This window comes from Echinococcus granulosus, assembly GCF_000524195.1.
Source record: "Echinococcus granulosus chromosome Unknown EG_S00002, whole genome shotgun sequence".
Taxonomy (NCBI): Eukaryota; Metazoa; Platyhelminthes; class Cestoda; order Cyclophyllidea; family Taeniidae; genus Echinococcus; species Echinococcus granulosus.
This window is the reverse complement of record NW_020170382.1, coordinates 3,076,463-3,100,318: the sequence shown is the minus strand read 5'-3', so window position 1 is coordinate 3,100,318 and position 23,856 is coordinate 3,076,463. Positions and strand designations below refer to the sequence as shown.

The 23,856-nt window shown below is 41.3% G+C and overlaps 2 protein-coding genes across 2 annotated transcripts in view; both read left to right on the top strand. All coding sequences in view use genetic code 11, as the record gives it.

Annotated features, from left to right (window-relative positions):
- EGR_00662 (Microtubule-associated protein) overlaps positions 1 to 17,549 on the top strand; it is a gene marked incomplete at both ends in the record, with an annotated part of 23,395 nt that extends 5,846 nt beyond the window's left edge. Inside the window, 8 exons of the mRNA XM_024489911.1 lie at positions 1,255 to 1,389; positions 5,382 to 5,823; positions 6,456 to 6,641; positions 11,953 to 11,990; positions 15,006 to 15,087; positions 15,910 to 16,022; positions 17,085 to 17,180; positions 17,400 to 17,549. Coding sequence (XP_024355908.1) covers positions 1,255 to 1,389; positions 5,382 to 5,823; positions 6,456 to 6,641; positions 11,953 to 11,990; positions 15,006 to 15,087; positions 15,910 to 16,022; positions 17,085 to 17,180; positions 17,400 to 17,549 — 1,242 coding nt within the window. The remainder of the gene's footprint in view (positions 1 to 1,254; positions 1,390 to 5,381; positions 5,824 to 6,455; positions 6,642 to 11,952; positions 11,991 to 15,005; positions 15,088 to 15,909; positions 16,023 to 17,084; positions 17,181 to 17,399) is intronic.
- A 494-nt stretch (positions 17,550 to 18,043) lies between these two features.
- On the top strand, positions 18,044 to 23,788 carry EGR_00661 (Sperm-associated antigen; the record flags this gene model as incomplete). Its single annotated transcript, XM_024489910.1, has 8 exons — positions 18,044 to 18,151; positions 18,345 to 18,649; positions 19,112 to 19,277; positions 19,614 to 19,669; positions 20,042 to 20,178; positions 21,123 to 21,200; positions 22,043 to 22,149; positions 23,639 to 23,788. The coding sequence occupies 8 exons, from the start codon at positions 18,044 to 18,046 to the stop codon at positions 23,786 to 23,788; spliced, it is 1,107 nt and encodes a 368-aa protein (XP_024355907.1).
- Between the last annotated feature and the right edge of the window lie 68 nt (positions 23,789 to 23,856).

Below are 23,856 nucleotides of genomic sequence, written 5' to 3'. Positions count from 1 at the left end.
AGAGCAAAAATGTTTGATGGGGTTGCAGTGGAGGTGATGGAGGAATGATTTACCTAAAGGTTAGTTTTGCAGTCTGCGGGTCGTCTCTCGTGCCATGCTCTTAAGCCCTTAATAAGCAACTGAAGGTGTCTTAAGTATGTACAGAAAGGTGGATGGCGGTCATTTTGCTGCCGTCTTGTATCAAAATAGTGAAAGATCAAATTGTATTGAACTGTTATTTCGGGTCATGCCTCAGAATGTGTTGAGCAAAGGCTGTGTCTGCTCCACCCCATCTGCTTTTAGCATGTCACTATGGTTTGTTTCAAGTTTAGGTCTCTTGCATGGCTGAGCTGCTTTTTGTTCCTCCAAAATCTTTGTTCGTTGATTTTCCCCACTGTTGATTCCACGAGAAACTCACGATGAGAAATAATGCGGGTCAGACTGTAAACAATAAACGAAACACTTTAGGTAAACATTTCGGAACCACCGTTTTCAGATTCCTAGTGAATTCCTTGAACAATTTAATCCTGTTATCGTGCCCTACTTTTTACAGTTCGCTTGCAGCCTCTTAATTTTCTGGTCTTTACAATTTTTACCTAGGGTAACCAAACTTCCCTCCTCAAGATGACAAAAAACTTCCGGGAACTCCACTTTCACAAATCGTTTTGTCTGTGGAGGCAAATGATCTGACTGTTTACGATTTTAATCTCACTTTTATTACCCTACTCTCTGTTCTACCGCACATTTGATCACCTAATTGTCTCATGTCAGTGTCAATAATTGCCTCTTGGTGAAGTTAGGAAGAGACGGAGAGGGTGGGGCAGAATTTCTCTCCCTTCCATCCCAAAGCCTAACTATTCTGATCACCAAGTTTTGTCGCATGAGACATTGCATTGTTTTGTAAGAAAGGAACTTTCTCCAGACTAACTCATTATTTCTAGTTGCTTCTCATGAAGGCTTTTGCACACCGCCGAGCTGTCATTGTAATTATTTGACCTTTGGTAAGTGAACAATTCCATCTTTAGTCTATTAGGCGTACAAATCATGTCCTACTAAAGATAAAATGGTGCTGTAGATGTATGCGGTAGTATTAGAATGTTCAGGGATGGTTAGTAATAAGTCCCTTCACTTGAAGCCGGAATGCAAATGTCTAAAGCTATTTCTCACCACAAGCCGGTTAGTCAATTAGTAAGAAAATGCAAAAATACGAGGCATGATTTGTTAGTACTCCATGAATGATATACAGTGGGGTAGCTACCGCCACGACTTCCCCAGCTGATGCATTCACACAAGATTTGTTCCGTCACTCACGCTCTTAAGCACTACCGAAAGTTGCTCCTGACGCCCCCGTCTCCGACCATTCAAGCCATAGCGACATGTAATGCCTACACAGAGTACAAGGACCTTCCTGTACGTGATGCCTCTATTTGGGACTGATTTGTCACCAGATTCCAACTGTTCAAATCACGTCTGCGATGTACGCTTGGCTGCTGCACACATCACTGCTTTCAAATTGCATGCAACCGATTTGGTGAGAGGCTTATGCAGCATTGGAGGTGAGCGGAATGCGCGTCGTGAAGCAGTCAAGCTTGAGTTAGAGGCAGGCATGGGTTTGGTTCAGTCGACATTATAAGATGGGAGATGAGAATGAGGGGAAGGTGGTGGAGAGCAAAATGGAGTGTACGGTACCGATGGACTGACGCATATCTAACCAATTGGATGCATTTCACGGTTCTCCACAGTTCTTAAGAAGACCTTGCAACGAAGTAAATCGAAAACCTTACGAACTTTTTGGATCTCATTACTTTTATAATATGCTAATTTTAGGTTTTGATAACGGAAAGGATAAACCATTATTATCCTCGGATACGGTTGTGGTGACATAGAGGACTTTTCAGAATATGTTCCTGGAAGGTTTTTTGTGCAAGCAGTGCATCACGCCAGGTTGGTCACGACAGAAGTTTACCCAAAGAATAGCTTGGGTTGAATGATGTTCCATCGGAGGGTCAAAGTGATCACCGTGCATAGCTTAATTTATAGTAGTCCTCGATACAGAAGAACTGGAAGGCTAGAATAAGTCGGTGTAATTAGGGCCATGCGCTGCTACTATGGGGAGACCTTAAAGACGGTAATTCTGCCTAAAAGAATAGTATCATCATCTCTTGTCACTGGCTCGTTTGCCCCTTTCATTTGACATTTAGCCAATGAGTCATACGGGTATACCCAAGCGCCCCAACCTGTCCCATTAACAGGGTATTTTTGACGTGTCCTGACGGTTGTCGTTTTCTGTCCAACCAGTCAGGCAGTCTGTCGGTACCTCTGACTTTGAAATGTGACCGTCACTCAATCAGTGCCAACTCATAGCAGCTATGCAAAGCATCACTGGGTGGTTCCATATCCAAAGAAATGTTTTGCAAGCCCACCCAAGAAGCCAGGCCATGAAGTGTTTGAAGGAAGTACGCTGGCCTTTGTACGGTCGTCTAAATATCATCCGACTTCTTCCACTTTTCGTTAATACTTTGCGTGATTCCGATGGGTAGGAAGCAGCGTTATTCCTCCAATAAGGATATTTACTGCTGAAAACTCATGCACACGAAGGTGCCTGCTAAAAGCTTATAGTGTTCCAAATGTCTGTGTTTGTGCATATGCGTTGCTATATGTGTTGCCGGTAGCAACAAGACTCGATCGCAGTTGCCTCACATCGGAAAGTAAACGGCTAGCTCTCTGTCGCACTGTTTCTCCGACCATAATTCCTGCTTAAGTATTCCAGTTTTTAAAGGCAATCAAAAGCACTGGTATAGCAAATTTGATATTGAAATTGTAAGGCGTAATTTTAGAACCTAAAAGTATAACATCTTGTGTTTATGCGCAGCCCTTGAGATGCCTCTTCAGTGAGTTTACATTTTGAAATGATTGGGTATATTTAGTTATGATTCGCTAGCATAGTAAATGAGTTTCCTTAAAATCACCTTTTGGAGGCTCACGTGTATCCTAATGGCTCGGTTGGGACGTGCTACTTAAAAACAAAGCTTGGCTTCCTTTTTCACTCTGTGTGCGTGTGTTCCCACGATCGGGATGTGTGCTTCCTGTATGTTAGATATGTGGTTGTTTTTTATTCTTTTTGCATCAAAAGTACACCGACGACTACGCTTTCCTTGACTGTGAATAAATGCTGTATAGCCGCTGTCAGTCCTACCCCATCACAGCGGGTACTGAAAAATTCTTTGTTCTCAGCGCTCTTAGTTGTCACTATTCTTCACTGAATAAAATAATAGTTACTTGGTAGGTTCCATTTGGCACTGGTTGATCTTGTAAGTAAAGCTTGTGATGTTCTCCAACTGCCCGAGTCGGTGTGGTATTTTCCTTGTGACTTGCCACGATTTCAGCCCTTTGTAAGAGATACAAGATTTCTTTGGGGTGGAGAATGGGTGGTATAGTGGATCGCGTGTGGGTAAGTGGCATCGGGTACGTTTCAATGGATTTTCGCCAATGTGGTGCCTCTACTCCCAAGAGTATGCGCATACCTTCAATTACTTACTAATGAATCAAGGATTTGTGGAAATGGTTGATGAGAATTGGGAACAAATTATGCATAGAGCGCTCTAAAGACATTGAAAAGTATACGCATCTGTAAGTAGCTTCCTTGTGACCGTAAATGAGGGCTAAGAGACCAGCAGTTTACCTTACCGCTACTAGCGGTGATGCACAATCGCGATAGTTATCCACATTTACGTATGGCTTTTTAAGCGTCCTCCTTGATTAGAAGTATTTTCAGCGGTCCTTGATCAGTTATGGGACGGTAACTCGTCATAGTTTTGAATGCTGGCATTCCAAAACAAACTGCTCTGGGCTCAATAATCCCTCTGTTGTGGTACTCCACAGATTTCTTCACCCCTCTTAGAATCCGCCCTTCCATGATACTTTTCCGGTCAGGGAGGTCGGGATCATTATTGGTTATTTTGGTCCCCAAGTTATTTCTGAAGGCGTTATAAGACGTGTGTATCTAAAAGAGCCCCCTATAGTTACCCTTTAGCATCGTACAATGTCACCAATGTGGAGGATGGATCTGCAGGTGATCGGAAATATCTGCGTGGTTCAATTTCCACGTAAAATAGATCTTATTCTCCTGTATCACTTCCGGCTGTGTGCTTACCAGCATAGAAGACAATACCTATATTCTCTTATGTGAATGTGCTAATTCACGGGTCAAATGATAGGGGAACGAGTGGTGGAATGTGCGTGGATACGCAGCTTTCTGACTGATTGACTCGCTCGATTATGACAACTCTCGCAATCACTTTTGACAACCACAATCAGTGGGTGTTTTATTTATTCTTTTTCTCCGTTCTTCGCTATTTAGCAGCGCTCTCTATACGGTATTAAGTGATAAGTTTCTTATTACTGTGACCGTTTAGCACGTTCGCTACCAGGGGCAGTCTAGATGTTTTACCGTTCCAGTGGAATCTATTCGTTAAACATGTGAGTTCCTGTACTCTTGAGACGACGCTTTTTCCACTGAAGGTCTGTCTCACCGAGACCTCGGACACTGGAGTCCAGATCTTTTATTGGTCTAAGGGGGGGGGCGGTTGTGATTAATTATTTTGGTCAATTTTAATGTTTGCCAACTAGCAGGAATGCGATTTCCCATTTCCGACTGGAAACAGGGGAAATCTAGTGTATTATGTGAAATCAAAGCAGTGTGTGTATGCCACGCAACTTTGTGCAACCACAGTTGCTAAAAGAGTCAAAACACGTGTCGCATGTAAGTGACACCGGACTCAGGTAGAAAGAGCGGGGCGGGGCTGTGGTGTATAAACGATTTTTTGCTCTTTAAAAAGTCATTGCATAACCGTGGTGATAAGCTTAGAGGGTAGACTTGTTTCTCCATCCTTTGATGTAAGCGTTGTTGATAGACCCTTTCCCGTTTTTGCTTTATTTTGCACTTCTGATACGCAAGCACATCACGTGCAACATTTGTCAAGAATTCGGCCGGATTTGAAGTCTTCTAATAGCTTCTATGTTTCTCATTTCGCCCTACTTTGATATTTAGTTGCTGCCCGAACATACTTTCCTAACATTAGTTTCTTGCGGTGTGAAGAGGTGCATAATCTTTAAATTCACCACCTTAGACGGAATTACTGTTTTTAACAATACCTAGTTAACTCAACAATCGTGGTGAAATTTTTTAGCTATTCCGTTGTTTTGTGTGACTAACTAGAGACTTGAATTCATGAATCTTTAGGCACTTTAGAATCTGTTAAAACCCTTGGGAATGCAGCATGTAGCTTTTGTAAAATATGTTTTTAGGGATGGGGATGGACCAATGTATACTTTTTTCCATTGGGACACCTGAAGATCGGGTCCACTGAATCAGTTGGTCCGAGCAGTTCTTTTTAATTTAGCATTTAGAAAAGAGACCCTATTTTCCAATGGAGCCTGTTTCCAGTCCAGCCGATGTGCCCGCACAGATGGCGCAGTTGAGTCTCCAAACAAACGGTTCTACTTCTAATGTTACTGCTGCTGCCACTAATCCTGTACCTGCTGCCATTGTTACTCCCATCACTCCGGTCACAGCTGTCAACAATAACAGTAGTTCAACTCCACGTACGCGAACTGGCATTCCACGCTACGCTATTCCCTATCGACGGCCCGACAATAAACCCACCGTGGATGGTGGAATTCAATCTCCAATCAGTCCTCCTGTTTCTGAGAAGGCCTCCAGTTGTCAGCAGGCCATGCCACGGGGTAGGAATGGGTTTCGAACCGAGTCCCTCGGAGATGACAGTCTTTCTTCGGGCTTCGGTCGTGGCACATCGCAAAGATATGGCAGGGCGGCTTCTGTGGGTGAGTTGAGGTTTTTGGAACTTTCTGTAGAACCGCTCCATTATATTCTTGGCATGATATTTTACTTTGTATGAGTTTACGAGAAGCATTCAAGTCGAAGCAGCCTTTTGAAGTTTGTAATAGTGAAGAAAATTCTGAGTGGAGCTGGGCTTTTCTACACGGTCCTCTTCTACATTAGTTCACTTATCCCAATGGCATTCAACTGATTCTCGGATGACTTCGGTGTAGAATGCTGTGTCAGTACATTGCAAACTTTTCGAATGCGTTTGTGAATAATTGTGTTGTGCTTACCAATGCTTACGACTTCCTGACTTGCAGGAATTAGTGTTTTAGTGTATTTTTTTTCTAAACCTCGTGACCACTTTCACCCTGATTGTGTATTTCTTTATGAGAAAGTCATGATATTTCGCTTAAAATCAGCATCAAATGTTCCATTATCTGAATTCAACAGACGAAAAGAGTGTACCCATACAACTGTCATCTGAAGTGGCACCAACTTTCTCTTCTGTCAACATTTGTAGTAAGGATCACTTTTCGCTAAACCGTGGCTTTCAAATCTCATTGCTGTGCCATGGTTGGTACACGAAGTTGGATTTCATTCTGCATGGAATTATGTGTCATTTCTCACCTAGAAATATTCCAGATAGCTGGAATTGGCTACTTCCAAATTGCTCGTCTGCGCGACTCATTCCTGGGACTTTCTGATCACGTAGGCGGTGCGCAGCTGCACTGGCCACAAGTTAGGCATTCCATTCATGTGCTGGTGGGAAGTGGGAGAAAAACGCACCTGATGTTGAAGGCCGCGATGCAGTCGTCCTGTATGTAGTAGTGCGTGCATGTGCGCTTGCGGCATTTGCTTCTGGTGCTGATGGCAACCCATTAACGTTTGTCCCTCATCCTTCCTACTATGGATGCCGCACATACACACGCACAACCATTCATTTCCTTCTCCTTCCGCACGGTAGTAGATTGCATTTCTTCAGTCACAATTTGAAGTTGTAGGATGTTAAGCATACACTCACTGATTTGGAATCGAATATTAACTGGACTCGGGTTCCTTCCGTTGGCATGAGTTGAGAAGTTCGTTGATTGTGGGACTGCTGGCCGTAATATTATGTTTACTTAAAGGTAATATGATCATAATGCATATCCTTAATCTTGTTTTGATGGTCATCCTCGGTGCTACCACCTTTTATTTGTATTCAAATGAAACGAAATCAACTGAGTGGTAGATGGGGGAGCGAATCATGCCTTGATTTGTCACCTTAGTGAGAATGCTTTTGATTTAAAAGTTGGCAGCACTTCCCATACCTGCATCTTGACTTCCAAACCACGTTTGAGAGATTTTCAGCTGCCTTTTTTTCTGAGCGTTTTAATTCAATGTCATTGCAATCTCCTAACATGATGGGGTGTTAGGTCCTAACAGTTGGCAGAAACATTGAAACTCGATCTTCTTAAGGATGCTTTTAATTAATGTGTGGTACCGGATCTACAATCGGATTGGTTGTGGCTCCCTTATCCATTTTTCCGGGAGTTGATGCAGATTTGGGCATTCATAACAGACGATGTTACTTTGCACAGTAAAAGACCAACCAGACTGAATCCGAACCTGTATTATGGGATCGGTAAAAGTGGGTATATTCTTCGCAATTAGTGAAAGACGTCGAAAGTACCCAGTTATCTCTAAAAATGCTATACCTGGTACGAATCTAGGCGTAACGTGAGTAGAGCGCCGCTATTACCCTTCCACCGACACTCACCCTACTGCAATAGCTCATTACCGCGATAACTTATGAACTAAGAAATATGCAAAAGGTGTGTTTCAGAATGAGTTATCCACCCATTCCCCTCAGTTAGTGAATCAGTGATTTTGTGTGAGTTACTCCCCTCTCATTGTTGGAGGTGAGCTTTTCCTATTCCTGTTCCTTTTCCCATGTGTTGTAATCAAAAGGTTTGGCACCATACCCTTCAAAAGGTTGCTGCAAGAAGTTAAAAATCCATTTTTATGCCCATGCCATCCAAACAGACAAAAAGGTCTATTATACCAGTTTTTTGTTCACTACTAGTTGGTTTTTTGATTTTATTCATGAAATTACACGACTTACTTTGCTAGAGAGGCATCTCTATTAGGATTTCCATTCTGTAAGACGAAAAGAACTTTTGCCACCTTGTGACGAGTTTTCACTTACACATTTTCGTAAGTCGGATGCTACAGTGATTGATTTCAGTGAATGCCCCTTAGTTTAAAAGCACACACAGACTTGCATAATTATTGCAGTGGAAAGGGCACGGGCACTCAGTTAAGTTTGTGGATTTCTGTACTCTCGGGATGACCGGATGGAAAGATCTTGACACATTCTCTACCAAAGGTCTATCTCATCGGGAACTCGGACACCAGAGTCCAAGTGTTTTACTGGTCTAATAAGGGGGCAGTTGTGATAGTCTATTTTGACCAATTGAACTTTTATCCAACAGCTAGTAGGAATGCAATTGTCCTGTTCGAATCGGAAATAGATAAAACCTACTGTATTGTTTGAAATCCGTGCAATGTGTTCGTGATAAATGGCTTGGTGCAACCACAGTTGTTATAAACTGATAAGACACATGTGTCACATATCATAAGCAAGTCAGGATGTGTCACAAACCCATTAGTCGATTGTGGAAAGTGTGCGTTGTTCCTTTGGCAGCGTAACTTTGCTTTTGGCGCCCCGAAAATATTCCGGTCTGCCTGTATTTATGCAAACACACTTGCTCGCGAATGTGACTGCTGCGGTGGTGAATGGCACTTACCCGCACATTTACGCAAAACAAAGATTTCGTGAAGCACCTTTTTTATGAAATATAATCTGCCCTCCTATACTCGCGCTTGGAGGTAACGCAATTTTTGGAGGCTAGTGTTTTCGCACAAGTACAGCACTTTGGAATTTTTATCCCAAATAGATGATTTATTCAACAGTTATTTTCGCATCGCAGAAATTGGGGAAATAACCTTGAAAGCTAGTTAAGTTATTGAGATGATGTTTTGAGACCGATGTTTTAGAATTTACGAGGATAAAACGCTATTGCAAGTTGTTTTATGTCAATTTGGCTGCAATTGCCCTCCGTCGTTTTTCACCACCCTTTTCCACTTATTGGATGTTTTATTTGTGTTAGGTTGCTCATTTTAAGACCCTATAATTTTGATTGCGTGAAACGCATTTTTAGCGAAATCCCTGGAAACAGCTGAAGACTAACATTTATTATTTGCTGTAGGCTTACCGGACAAAATGCAGCCTAGCTAGAACGAATTTCGCTGTTCATTATTCTCAGTGGCATTTTATGATCCTATTCCATCATTATTTGGTAAAATTCTTTACTGTTTAGAGGAGAAGAAGGAAATGGGTTTAATTCTTTAAAAAAACAAACAGGTATTTCGTTCTATTAAATTGATATCAGCGAAATTTTCGCAACAGAAACTTATCTGCATTCAAGTACAAATTTACCCACCACTATCGTATCTTCTGTGCCGAACTCGGGATCAACCTTCGATGATTTTGACTTTACCAAATTTCTACTGTTTTTCCTTTTGCAAATTTGACAACCTTTGTTGGATGCCTTCGTGTTATTTCAAAACCCGATGGCTCCTTGCTTGTGATTGGTCACGAATCAACCAATGGTTTGCTTCCTTTCGCTCAAGGACGTTATGGAAATCTAGGAATGGATTGTTTATGGAATTGTGGGGGAGCGCGAATGGCGCAGGCTAATCGAATGTGAAATCCAACGTATTAGATAGGTTCTGCGTTATTATGAGGCAAAAACTTCGTTTCTTCTAGGTGCCAAACATCTACATTGGTGGTAATAACAGTATTTGAGCTGCTGGCAGATTTTTACGAACCGTATGAAACGTTTCCATTTCAACATTCTAGAAGTTTCCCCTTCGAAGTTGAGATTGCCTTTAAATCTCAAACATCTCAAAATGCTTCGCAGGTCGCTCTTTCTGACTCACCTGGTTGGTCAACGTAGCGTGGAGGCCACGTTATATTTACCGATATTTGCTTAGGGTCAGGGTCGTTTAAAATAAACACTCTAAAATGGTGACCGCTCACATCCTCTACTACCTACGTAAAGCGATTGCGCACCTGCACACTGTGCTCAGGATTTACTCAGGTTATAGGCAGTAATAACCTCTGTTCGGAAGTCTTTGTCAACTTGGATCTTCTGATTGGACACGGCCACTGAGTTGTTTATAATGCTAGTGCACTGAAATCACTCCGAGATCACGGAATAAGATGGTATAATGACTTGGGATTCCGGTGGCATAAACGTGTCTGGAAAGTTTCGTTCCATTTCTGCATCGACCACCATAACAGTAGTTTTAGCTGAAACCACATGGAAGACTGAAACAGACCCCCAGTGTCGGTAGGATTGGTGGATTCACTAGGTGCTCATTCGGGGACAAAAAACTGATGGCTGAATGGAATATTTTGCTTACGCTTCCACGTTCTGAAGGAATATGGGGCCAAACTGATACCGCTCAACCGTCTATCTCGATTATCGTTTTCCTCGCTCATTTTCGACCACTTTGACAGAATAAGACTACTTGACTGTTTTGAAATCCTATTTAAGGATGCAACTCAATTTTCCACATCTCTCAATGGTAAAAATATCCCTTTTTTCTAAAGTACACTTTTTACGACAATGCGATACCGTTTGAAGGTACTGAATTGTTCAGCTGCAGGAAATGGTTTGAAAGCAACGCGATTAGGTTAATCCAATAAATTTACCTCCTTTTTGTGTGAAAGAAGGATGAGAAAAGAGGGTCCAAACATGTGATGGCCTTTACGAAATCCAGTTCACATCTGTTTGCTGTGCACGGGAAGCGGTTGTGTGCAGGCAATTCGTATCATTACACAAAATATCTCGTCTTGGTGACCCAACTTTTCTGATTTAACTTATTAGAAATGATCCAGTCTAACCGTTTTGACGAAGCTTAATACATTTCAATCAGAAAAGGAGACTTGTGCAATTCTACTATACCTGCTGTCAATTCACCTTGTAGTCATCCGTCGCTGTCATCCCAGCCTGGATGTTCGGCAATTGTTTCAAATTCAAATAGACTACTGATAGTCTCTTAATTTTTTACGTCTTCAAAGGCACGTATTTTTTTGTATTATTTTGAAAAAATCAAGGAACGCAGCAGTTTTTGAAACAACATTTCACAAGTGCTGAATTTATACATTGCCAGCTTTTTCACTTCTATTGACAAAAGTAGATTTTTGTTATAAAAGGAGACGCACCGGAAACACGACATCTAAGTAGGTAATTAGATTCCAAATGGGATTTAAAAGGAATTGAAATTTGCATGAACGTCTCTAGGTACTTTTTAATCATTGCAAACGTTGCAGCTGTGCCGAACTTACGTGGCTATCAAATACAGTTTCGAGCTTTCCTTCCCTTGAAAGATGTTCTTGAAGTATCGCGGGTTCTATGCAGCAATTCAGCATATGGGACACTGGATCTTTTTAATCGAAGTATCTGTGGAAGATAGCCCAAAGGTTTGGGGACTTATTTATAGTCGGTGTGTCGAAATTTTGTAAATTTATAAGTCGCATTAAGAACCTTCCACAGGCTTGGATTTGAGGAGGAATTTGATTAATCATCATGCACTGTTGTATCCACGGACGTAGGCATCCACTCATTGCCAGTGATGTTGGCTCGTGGTGTTGATGACCGGTGTATGGACTGGGCTGGCGCACGCTGAGAAGAGTAGGCGTAACAGTGGTAGCACAGACTCAGAACTTACTACCACATTTAACTTTGCGGCGGGAGCATTCCATTGCAGGGGTGTGACGAGCGAGAGACGGTGGAGATGGACCGCAAGTCCCGATTTGGCTCAAATGTTCCTTTTTTAATGAACTTTAACTCCATTTAGACAGACAAGTTAAGTTAAAAACTCTACAAATTACTTTCCCCGAATGCACAAAGGCCCATCGAAAACATGTTACACCTATACTTTCCTGTACATTCTGGCACTGGTTGTGAGAACGGGGCGGAGACGAAGGGCACCAGTAGTTGTGTCCCCAGTGGCAGTGGGAAATGTACATAGGATACAGTGTACATTGTCCGAGTAACAATTTGCTCTTTTTTTAGATCCTTTACGTGGCGACAGTGAATCCGAGCACTCTAGTGTAAGTTTTCATGTTTACTTAAAGGAGAAATGCAAATTTAAGGTTTCTTCCGCAAACTTTCTCAGACAAATATTGGGTTAGTAAATATGAAATTCTCGACCAGTGGTAGCTCTTATGCTTCTGTTGTCCAAAAATGTATGTTTGGCTTTTAGAAGCCTCCCTTGGGGCGATTTTTTGTGCACGATGGGGTAAATCATTTGCTTTTTCGAATGAGTTCCGTCTTAGGGGCGACGAAACAGCGCAATGGAAGTGTGACGAAAATTCTACTTCCAGGTAGCTCATTTCTCAAGGGTTTAAATTCTGAGGAAATATTATATTTTTGCTTTTAAGGATCTTTACAATTTCGGGCTATTGTTTGTGCGTACGTACGGTTATCCGTGTCCGTTAAAATTACGTTGGTTACAAGTGTGCTCAACACTAGAGGAAGCGAAGTAAACAACCCAGTCCCGATGCTTTGGTATCCCCACTGTGGCACCATCACTTGTGCTACCGAACTGGTCGACCCAACTGTTGCTCAGAGGCTAGGCAAAATTAAGGTTTCTCTAGCAGGCCAAGAGCATCCTACATCTACTTCTTGTTTTAGCCCCTCTCCCTGTGGAATGGTGGGGCTCTGCGACTTCTCTAAGGCCGCAGTGGGGGCATACTACTAAAGAAATGGAATATAATCTACAAAAACGGAGGAGCTTGAGTATTTGAAGAGACATTTGACAAATATCCTTTTTTGATTCGTGTCTCTAGCCCTCCTCGTGGTCACTTTTCTGCTTCTGCGGTAGGGAGTCTTTCTGGGAACAACAAAAAATCGGATTAAAGCTGAAATGGCAAATTTGCATCTTTGGAGGGAGGAGAATGGTACATATAAGTGCCAGCAGATGCTGCTTTGGTAGGGATTTCCGAATAATACATCCCTCGCAGGCCTGTATCTACTCTGAACGCACTTGGGAGCTATTTCTAGAACTAGCCGATTTTCCACAGCTGGCACAGTTGGATCGTTTCATTCAGGGTCACACGACAAGTATATTGTTGAGTTTAATTGTGATTCGCTGAGACCCGATCCCACTCAATCGGCTGTTATTGTGTAGGAGCTGAAATTTGGGGTGTGTCGTTTTAGCTTTTCTGTGGACTCAACCATCCATGGCACACATCTTCCTTTTACACTGTTTATTTCTAGTAACTTGAAAACCAAAGCAGGTGTGTCTTTTCTTTTGGATTGGGTTTGCTTACTGCTGCCACCGATATAGCACCCAAGGTTTTCCTTGAAGTCATAATGAGGCAAACCAACACGGAAGGTTAATAACTAGCGTGCGGAGGAGCATGACCTCCAGGTCATGCCGCCAAGCAGAAGTACAAGCCGCGAGGGCTAGGGGGCTTGCCTAATTAAACTAGTACCATGGACTGTCCTCACTCATTTTTGACGTATTCCATCCTTCCTTGGTGTTTGTTTCTTTTATTTCCGCAAAAAATATTCTCTTAAAACCAAATTTTGTGGGGCAAGTACTCCGGTTTTCACGAAAAACGTTTCATTTAGTAATGCAATATGAGGCAAAAAGCCATTTCGCGTTATGAGTCCTTCAATCAGCTCATTGTCATAACTCGCGTGAAGGAATTGAGGAACAACAATAAACGAGTATTTTTCTTAAGCTTATTGTCATCCTTTGATGTATGCGGAAAGTATTTTTTCGCTTAGCTTTCACCCTGACTTTCCCCTCCCAGTTGATATAGTTGTTGACGGCTTGTTTCATCACTAACATTGTTTTTGACGCGTCAATCTCATAGGCTATTTTCGATAGTAACATGGAACTCTTGCTATGGAGGGTAGAGTGTCTTCCTGGAAGTGACGGGTCTTTGATTGATTTACCATTTGAAGAAATATTTTAAACAATTTTCGGATGATACGGTCTGTTACCGAATACGGCGTCTTTGTAGTAGATGGGGCGAGCATTGTATCTGTTCCATGCCTGGTCAGAGGTAAAAGCCGAAACTCCCAGCGAAGGTCTAGTCCACTTAGAGTCACTCTCACATGTCAGTCATCTATCTATCCATCTATCCATCCATCCATCCATCCATCCATCCATCCATCCATCCATCCATCCATCCATCCATCCATCCATCCATCCATTCATCCATCTTGTTATCCGTCCATCCCACTTGTTCTATTCGATTCACAAAAAATAACCGTTTCTTCCATACTTTTGCTACCTCTTAATCCGTGGATGTGAAATTAATACTTTTGCCTCTTAGCAAGATGGAACTCATGTTCGAATGTGCCAATAATACTTTTTTTCGTCTTCACATTCACCACAAAGCTTTGCAATAAATGAATAACCTGAAAAATAACCATACCCCAAAACTCCCAGACTTAGTGCCTAGGAGAATTTGGATGGGTTGTCCGTCTTTCCCAAACTGGTCATCAGAAGTCGTAGTCTCGTGGGACAGGTCGTAGCAGTGCCTAATTAGTCACCTTACAGCACAGGAGGATGCCCTGCATTTGGGCTATCAACCCAACCTAGAGCCACTCTAGCCTCTCCCCTTACCAAGCTGGTTATCATTTTTTTGTTATTTTTTGATATTTTAATGCCACTGTGCAGTGTCAAACAAAATCTCATTCCTATGTGAGTCTAGTTTACCCCGCAAAAGATGTGCATCACTTCATGGTTTGCGTGCCTGTCCGAATGTGCGTGTATAATCGGCCATGCCTGTCCAATTAGTCTATCATGTCGTTTCCTCTAGCACAAATTTTAGCTTGTTCTTCACTTTTTAGGCATTCTCCTCATCAGGTAAGAAGGCCGTTTGTTTATTTTTTGATCCCATTAAAATAAAAACTTTCTTTATAAATCAAATTTTGGTCTACTTTGTCATCCAATAGGCCAACCAAGACGAATAACCTCGAAGATAGGCTCCCTCAGAAACGCAGGTTATAAACCGGGTGGAGGAAATGTAATTTCATACCACTATTTCTAGATACTTTGTGTTTCATCTTTCATACCACTGATAAAAATGTGTGCTTAACATTAAAAGGTGAGAATCCTGGACACGAAGGTGGATTTCAGCCATGCCCAGAGCAAGTGCAATTCAAAGGCGAATTTGAATTACAAGCCGGGTGAGTTGGTTTATTGCTGAGCCTCTATAATATTTTTTATCACTTGAAAATAAATAAAGTGCCAGACTTCTTAATGTCATATTAATTTTGAAAAGAGACAAGAAAATGTTTGGATGGATGAATGAGTGCCTGGGTGAAGGAGTAGATAGACCGTTGAATGGGTGAATGGATAATTGGGTGGACCGTTGGAAGGATGGATGGACAAACTGCTGAATACATGGGTGAATGAATGGATTGACAAGTGGGTGAGTGGGTGGGTAGTTAGTTTGACAGATGAAATAACAAGTTACCATGTAGCTAAAGTTTGAGTTAGAAGTTGATCCGTAGCCTTCAGCAAACTCTATTCATCGAATAAGACCGGTCGTGTTGGATCAGTATCTTTACCAATGACCTGCGTCGACCCAACACACTTTGTTTAATCTCAAACAAGAATGGCTAGACAGGGCAGTTGATGGATTGTGGAATCGTTAGATTGCTAGATGGCTGGATAGGGGGCTGCACGGACGGGAGGATGCTGACGGGTAATTGAACTGTTGGATGGATAGACGAGAGGATTTTCAGAAGTAGTGCCAAATATGTGGGTAAATGGATTTTCCAAGAATGGATGTGTTTTTACGGCTTCGAAGAAAGTAACACCTGACTTTTGGTTCATTAAAGTTCAATAAGTTTAACCACTTGGGAACCCTTCTACAAATCCACTTTGTCCAATACCGGCCGAATACTCATGCTTGAGAGGGTATTTTTAAATGTTATCATAGTCAGATAGAAATCCTAGTCCAATTTTTTTTGAAATAATTTCCCACCTTTCATTTTCCCTCGTAGGCGGTGGCGATATCCAAATTGTCGAAAAAAAGCTGAACTTCAAGGAGAATAGCAAGCCCCGTGTCAACTCGTTGGCTAATGCCAGACACACTCCCGGTGGGGGAAATGTTAAGGTGGGCCACTCTTTTTAACATCTGCGATTCTAACAGGTTCGGTGATTATCGTGACATTAGGTGTAGAATGTGGATTTCCTTCGGTTTCCTACTTACCTGGTTTGTTTTCAAATGATCAAATGTCATCGGTGGAATGTTGATTACGTCAAGTTTCGCGGCCAAATCATTCAGTCTTGCTTTCTGAGCTCAGGCCTCCAGCGTGATGTGTTGATGGTCAGGGTTAAACTTCTCAAGTTGTTTTACCGACGCGCTGCCTGTCCATAGGCAGTCGCATTGCCAAATTTTTAGCATTTCGAGTCGTTACAAGCGTGATCCATGTTCGGAGATAAATAGTCAATGCTCAGGATGGAAAAGAAAGAGTTAATCAAGCGATATTTTACAGGACTTCAACTTTCAAACAAGTTTAATATTTAACGAAATTGGACAGTTCAGTTGCTATAAAGGCTCTTTTCCTTCTTGAAAATCGTCTAATAGGTTTAATGCTATGGTGTGTGTGGGGGGGGGGGATCGAAAGAGCTGAGCCATAGAAGGGCTGACTGGAGTCATTGCAAAGCTGGCATGGAGGTCTTAATGCATTAAACTCTATGGTGGAACGATGAATTTGAAATACACTCCTTAATACTAGTGGCGAATCGCATTGATTTTGATGGGATTCATGCATTCAGTCTCCTGGTAGATTACTTACATCGGAGAGAGGTGATTCATTTGAGGGATTCTACTGAAGACTAGAAGATGCCCTGCGGCGATTGCTTCTTGCACATCAATCACTTCATGAGGACACACAAGTTAGGGTTCACTTGCACAAAATTTAAGTCATTTAGGAAGACGATATGAGGGCTTGAGGCACTGCTTTCTACGGTACATTGCTTTTGCCTGGATACTTGAAAACTGAGGTGGTGTGAAGATGTTATTGTAAACAAAAATAGGACCACGGATCTAGTGCCTACTTTAGAAATTCTCGACACCTTGTCATTAGCAATGTGCAGATGGCTCTCAATAAGAACCCAATAGAGGAGGGTCATGATGGACTTACCTAACCCCTCCTCACCCCTACTAATGTAGATAGAGTCCCGCAAGTTGAAATTCAAAGAGGCTGCTACTTCGCGAGTGGGCTCCTTACAAAATGCTTCTCACAAAGCGGGAGGTGGTAACGTCGAGGTTAGTGCCGTCCCATGCCTTGCATGCTAATCCCGTGTTGCTACTCTTGTCGCCACACTGATCCCACTCACCGATCTTCGCGCATCCTACTAACGTTGCTCCCCGAATTCTACTAAAAGTGGAATAACTTTTCCCATCTAGGGGCCATTATTTGGTTTAAGGAGGAAAAAGATAATTATATTACCTAGGGAATAATAGGCTTCCCTTTTCTTTTCTCAGATTTTCAATGAAAAGTTGCCATGGCTGAAGTACAACAAACCAAATCTGCCACCAGAGGAGAAAGCGAAGATTAACAAACACACTCCTTTGGCATCCGATAGCCCCAATGAGCCTATCTACACGTCGCGTCACCCCAGCACAGCAAGCTGATCGGCTGGAGGGGCAATTGAATAATCCGTTGTGCTTTCCATCACAAACATTAGTTTCTCTCACCTTTCACGGCTCCTCTATGTTAGTCATTTTCTCATTGTCTGTGCGCTCCTAACAGTCTCACTTTTCAATGATGATAATGGCTAGGACTCTTGGTTTTCCTTTCTTTCTCTCCCACCGCCATTTGTACATTTTCCTGTTGTCCCCACATTTCTGGGAACCTCACTTATGACTGGGACTTCCCGTCCTGTCCAAACGGAGGTACTTTATGCACTTGTCGACGCATGAATGGACTCGCTCGAAGAGGTGTCATCAGCCATTGAGCTAACTGCTTGGATTTCTGCTTTGGGGCCACGGAATCGTGGGGGTGGGGTTCAGGGTTTGGATGGTCCCAGGGGTCGGTCTTGCTGGTTTCTGCACCTGTGAAGACATCTTATGGCACAGATTTGTGCAGGTTTGAGTACATCAGGTCGTTTCATTGGTTGCTGGTGATGATGTTTTGTGATATGATGAATTCTGGTAGGCAGGTTTCTACTATCAAAGGTCCCCGATTACATCTGTATTTCACTAAAGAACTTTTTTTCGATAAAGCAAAAGGCTTTGTAAAGGCATAGGATGGGGCAAAATTTTTAAAGTTGTTAGAATGTTGGAAAGCAGACTTTAAAATTTTCGTTTTGGGCAGTTTAATCAGTGTACCATACGCCCTTGGCGAATAAAAAGCATCCGAATTTACAATAAATAATCATTGCAAGTGATAAATAAAAATGATTTGATACATTGCTCTTACTTTTGTAGCCCAATTATTGTTCTTCTGTAGCAAATACGAGGCGTTTATTAGATTTTGTTTACGCCCCAAATGATTGGTCATCTGTAATCGAGAACACGTTATTTGCAATCCATCAGGGCTATAATATGTATCACGAGACGACATCTCTTTACGACATACCTTTAAACCATCTCGACTACCAGTATATCACGGATTGCAAAAAATTGAAGGAATTAGAGAAAATACTGAAGGTACTGAGATCAGGCTCCGAAGGTCGATATCCAGATTTGGAAAGACATTGCGAAAAGAAAATACAGTCCATAGACCCAGAAAAGTAAAAAGTCATTATTAGTTTCTTTGAAGTTAAAGCATTATATGGGTTTTTTTCCGACACTAGTACTGAATTTTGAATTTATTCAGCGATCTTGTAAATAATTGGCCAGGAAAACCAAAATTGTACCGTAAATGAACCATCTCTGACTTCTACAGAAGTCGAGACTTCTATGTCCTTATGTGTTGGCTTCATTGCCTTTCAAAATGTTGTTCGTCTGCACATTCATGAACGAGAATTTTGGTAATGATATATTGAATTTGACATAAATCTTACTTTCAAAATAAAAGCCATATGTTTTTGATGCCAGATGCCTTCACGATAAAGTCACTGCTAAATCTTAAAACAATATATATTCCAGTCGTTTACTTCGAAAACCCGGAAAACTGCTGAGTGCCAGGCAATTACCCAACGACGAAAGGGAAGAGCTTGAGAGCAACTTTAAGGTAACGTGCCTTTGTGAAGCAAAAAACAACATAATGAAAAGGAGTGGCTTAATGAAACCAAACGTCAAGAGTGCTTATCAAATGCGTGCGGTTTATATGATATTAATGAAGATGAAGAGGACGAAACCCTTCCAAAAGTCAGGCTTTGGGGATCAATAAACCCCGATACTGGAAAAGGCACTAGAGTAAGTCCTACCTAACACCGATTTCTGCTTACAAAATGAAATCTTAATCCACATGGCTGCGAAGCTGATGGAGTTGCTCCGAAACCATTGTTTGCAAAGAAGGTTGGTTTATAAAAAGCGGAATGGTAATAAGGTGGTATTTCATTTAGTATCACTATTATATCGACTTTTGGAAAAGAGCAAAATTAAGGTGATAGATTTGAATTCTTAGTAGTGCACTTCAACACAAATGTAATGCATTTTGACTTAGAAAGCGAGTTTAAAATCTGAAAGTTATTAAGGAAATTAGTAGTCATGAGTTTATGCTTTGGTAAGTAGATTATTCTCTGCAAATAGGTGAAATCTTTGAAAACAAAGTCTGGGAAACTGAGATCCTACGAAGAATGGGATAAGTAAGCACTCTAAATGGCTTTATTAAGAACTTCCTAGCAATTTTTATGTATAATCGGTGGAACAAATCAGCTTTCCCACAAATTTTGACCTTAAAGTAAAAAGTGTTATCAGGCGTCAGAGTTATGCAGTTTTTGGATAGCTTACTACAAATGCTCCTAATAACTTGCAGAGACTTGCATGATGCAGGAAATTCATGGTGTGTTGATACTATAAATTAATTGGGAGGAAACTATCAAAAAAATATGGAGGATCAGAAGAATCGTTAAATTCAAGAATTTCAAGCATCCGTAGTAAAACAGTTTGAATTGCTGACCCATATAGTTGTTTTTTCCTACTTTAAGAACGTCATTTTATTGTATATTCGATTAAAGAATAGGGAAGGAGATCGAAAAGGAGCTGGAGATGGACGAGCGGGATGGAGAAAAGAGCAACGAAATCGCAGCTGTTGGTGCTGAGAAGGGCGAGGAAAGGAAGAACAATGACAATGAAAAGGCAGTGAAATCAGTTTGTAGGGACCTTTCTAAGCGGATACACAACATGCCCCGACAAATTCGAGTTGTGCACGCTCAACGGGAGAAGGAGAAGGGAAACGAGGTTTGTTGAAGTTGGCATGTATTGATAAATTCCACCCATGAGTATTGAATGACCAAAACAAAAGTAACGGTTTACTCCTTAATTTGAGACTTACTACTATCCCAGTCGCTGCACTTTGCATACGCTCCATCTTTTTGCGTCATTGGGAAGGTGTGTTGCCCACTGGGCATTTAATTATTCTTTGTCTGAGTGTCTTTCAATAGCAATTCCGATTCTGTAGATGTGTAGTGAAAGCCGCCATGGTTTTGACAAGCACCTTGTAACAATCCTGATTTTGAAAAGTATTTTAGTAGCTTAGCATTAGCATTGACCTTTACAGCTTCATACGACCTGATCAACCGATTACAGCTGTCAAATTGCAGCTTCAAATCGTGGGACCTTAAGTGCTCCCCAAAACTGCAACAAGCTATACTAATGTGCAATTTTTATTGAAGACGTACAAAAGAGCTGGGAACCTATAAGCTTAGCGGGAGCAACAGGCCATCTATGGGAAGTAAGGCCTACTCACACTGAAGAGTCTGTGTAGTTAAGTGTATAACCAAACAAAACATTAAGTATAGCGACAAAGTGGGTCCCAACAAATCAGGAATATCTTGTGATTTCCTAAAAATGCCTTAAATAATACCCGATTCTACATTTTTTATCTATCTGAATGATCTAATCCTGCATTCCATCAATACAGGCACTGATTGCAGGTGACTACAACGAGGCATTGGGTTACTATTGTCGAAGTCTCGTTTTTGAACCAACCACCGCCGTTTACAACAATCGAGCTTTGCTGTGTAAGTGCTTGAGAAAGTACAAAAATGTTAGCCAGCCTAAAAGGACAATAAAATGTCTTCAGTCTTTTGCTTACAGACTTGAAACAGAAGAAGTGGAAGCTCTCGGTGGAGGATTGCAATCGTGTTTTGGAGAAGGAACCAGAGAATATTAAAGGTGAGTAAAACTCAATTACTACTTATAATGTGGAGGCATTATAATCCACTATCCTTTCCCAACGAGACACGAGTTTTATAACATGTTTCGTATCTGGAGGCCAGGGAGTAGCTAAGCGCTAACCTCTAGAATCTCCGTTTCCATCTTAAGTTCATTGAGCAAATGATCATTTTATTGGCGGATGTCATTGCCAAGGTTGGGTGATAATAACTCGAAGAGGGAGTGTGCGACGAATTTGAAAGATGAGGAAGAGGCACGACAAAAAATTCTGTTCTGGCAGTCCATTTCAGTTTTGGAAATTAGCCATGCACTAGCTGGGCGATCTGAGTTAAGAGTTATGTGCTGGTGGTGGTTAGCCGTGGTGAAGGTGGCTGCAAACTATGTAGCGCCCCAAGGCCTTTCTGAAGATGAAAGAAGACATAACACTTGAGCAGAATATGCGTTGACGTACAGAAGGAGCCACCTAGCATGGTCTGGAGGCCAGTTTGCTCGGTGAAGGTACAATGACGAAGCCCCTCAATGGCCCATTACCAAAACCGGGAGTTATACAAACCATTAACGTATTAGAACCACACTTGTATTGATATCAAAATTTAACATCGCTAGCCCATCAGAGGTGCTAACCCATGTGAGGCACAAAAATAAGTTATAGAAGCCAAAGTAACGCCACGATCAAGTTATGAGAAATGTCAAACTTGCTTCAAGTCCAGAGTTAAAAAGCAACAATTTATAATCGTTGGTGGGACTTATATGTTAAGGAATTGCTGAATTGCATCTCATTTGTAGCATCGATATTGGGTAGACTTAGCTTGACCTAACAAAAACCTCTTTTGCCATATTAGCTCTACTGCGAAGGGCACAAGCCTTTTACGAATTGCATAGTCTGGTGAAAGCACAGAAAGATTTAGAACTTGTTCTCGTATTGGAACCCAAAAACTCTCGAGCTACTGTAAGTAACCCTTTCATCTCATGTTGATATGCAAGCCAAAGGTGAAGCCTTTACATGAAACAAAAGTGAAATCGATATACAGCTATCAAATCTTAAAAAAATAACTTTTATTTGACCGCATTCGAAGTTAAGTGGACTAAATCTTAAGGATAAATTCACCACTATCTCCTGAGTAGTCAGGATGAATGTGGCTGTAATGCATAAAACGCAACACCTATTTAATTTATCACTTTCAAAAGCATCATTCCTAAAATTACGAGTTGTATCACAATTAAATTCTTTGATTTAGTAAACTCGTGTAGTTTGTCACCTTAAATCATCTCTGTAATCGTAATAAAGCATACCAACATGGATGAATGGTTTGTTATTATTTCAAAGAAAGGCTGGAAGACTACGGTCGTGCTCGGGAGGCCGAAAATGCAGACCGTGGAAATAGAAAAGCCCACGTAGTTAAGTGTATAATTAATAGCTACTAGAATAATGCTTGTTAAGTCGTTTAGTCATGTCTTAACCAGCCTTTTAAAGTAGTATCGTGATTAGGTTTCACATACTGTTATATCACAATTGTTACCGAAAATGTGGTTAGCCATTGGGGCAGAATGTGACTTTACTGGGGTATTGCAGAACAGCTAATAGGCTAGAGGGGCGATAATTTTTTGAGCAGCCTGTTTTGCTGAGACTGTTCAAAAGACAATAGCAGTAATAATTGCATTACAAAGAAAAGTTTTCTACCTTAATTTGGGGTGATGCTTTTGGCTGATTCAAACAGGGTTATTTTACGAAGTTCTCTCCAGCAAACTTTACTTAAGCATTGGTGTCGCAAGTCGGGCGCTAGTCTTCGGTGGCAACATTTCAAAGGTTGACCTTGTTGAAAAGAAAAAGTTGCTTGGGGCAAAACGCGTGAATTTGTTTTTGTGGCCTAGTTATTTACTTTATTCCCAATTACTACTCTCTGACTACTTTTAGCTTTTAGTACTATGGCAAGAATCTAGTTGCCCGCATTTATCAGCTATTTTTATAAGGTATGGAAATTCTAAAATATGTAAGGCAGCGAAAGAAACATGCAGTCCACCTGGAACTCTAAGTACTGCAATTTATATATTGTCGTCTTAAAACACAAAGAATGGGGCTGCGTGACATTTTTAGAGCTCACCAACTATCAAAAAATCGCTTGTAATCTCAAATCCCATCTTTTAATGGCCCCACTAATTTATCGTTAAAGCTCAACGCTACCATTAATTGTTCGTTTTTAGGTGTGGAAAATGAGAAAACTTTGTTGTTTTGATGTGACCCTTCCCATTGGTTATATTTCGATACCTTAGCCGATCCTTATCAGCTCTTTTGTTGTAAAAAACGAATGATTGAAGGCCATTTCCTAGTGCTGCAGAAAATTCCTCTTAAAGGAAGGAAAGGGAAAGGTTTTTTGTGATGCAGTCAACATGCAAATCCGAATGGGGACTACACTTGACCTCATTTGGTTGAAATAAAGACAATTTTAGCATTATCATCAAATATTCCAAAAAAAAAAACTGTTTCTAATTACAAAGAAGTTGCAATACAGCGGCTTAAATCAGCTAATAAGAAGGCTCAAGTTATCTCAATATCAAAAGTTTACAAGAATTCCATGATCCAAAGATAATTGTATGCCCAAGGCCGTGTCTTTTCCATCCCAGGCGCTACTGAGAAGAATAATTCAGGGTTTTAAAT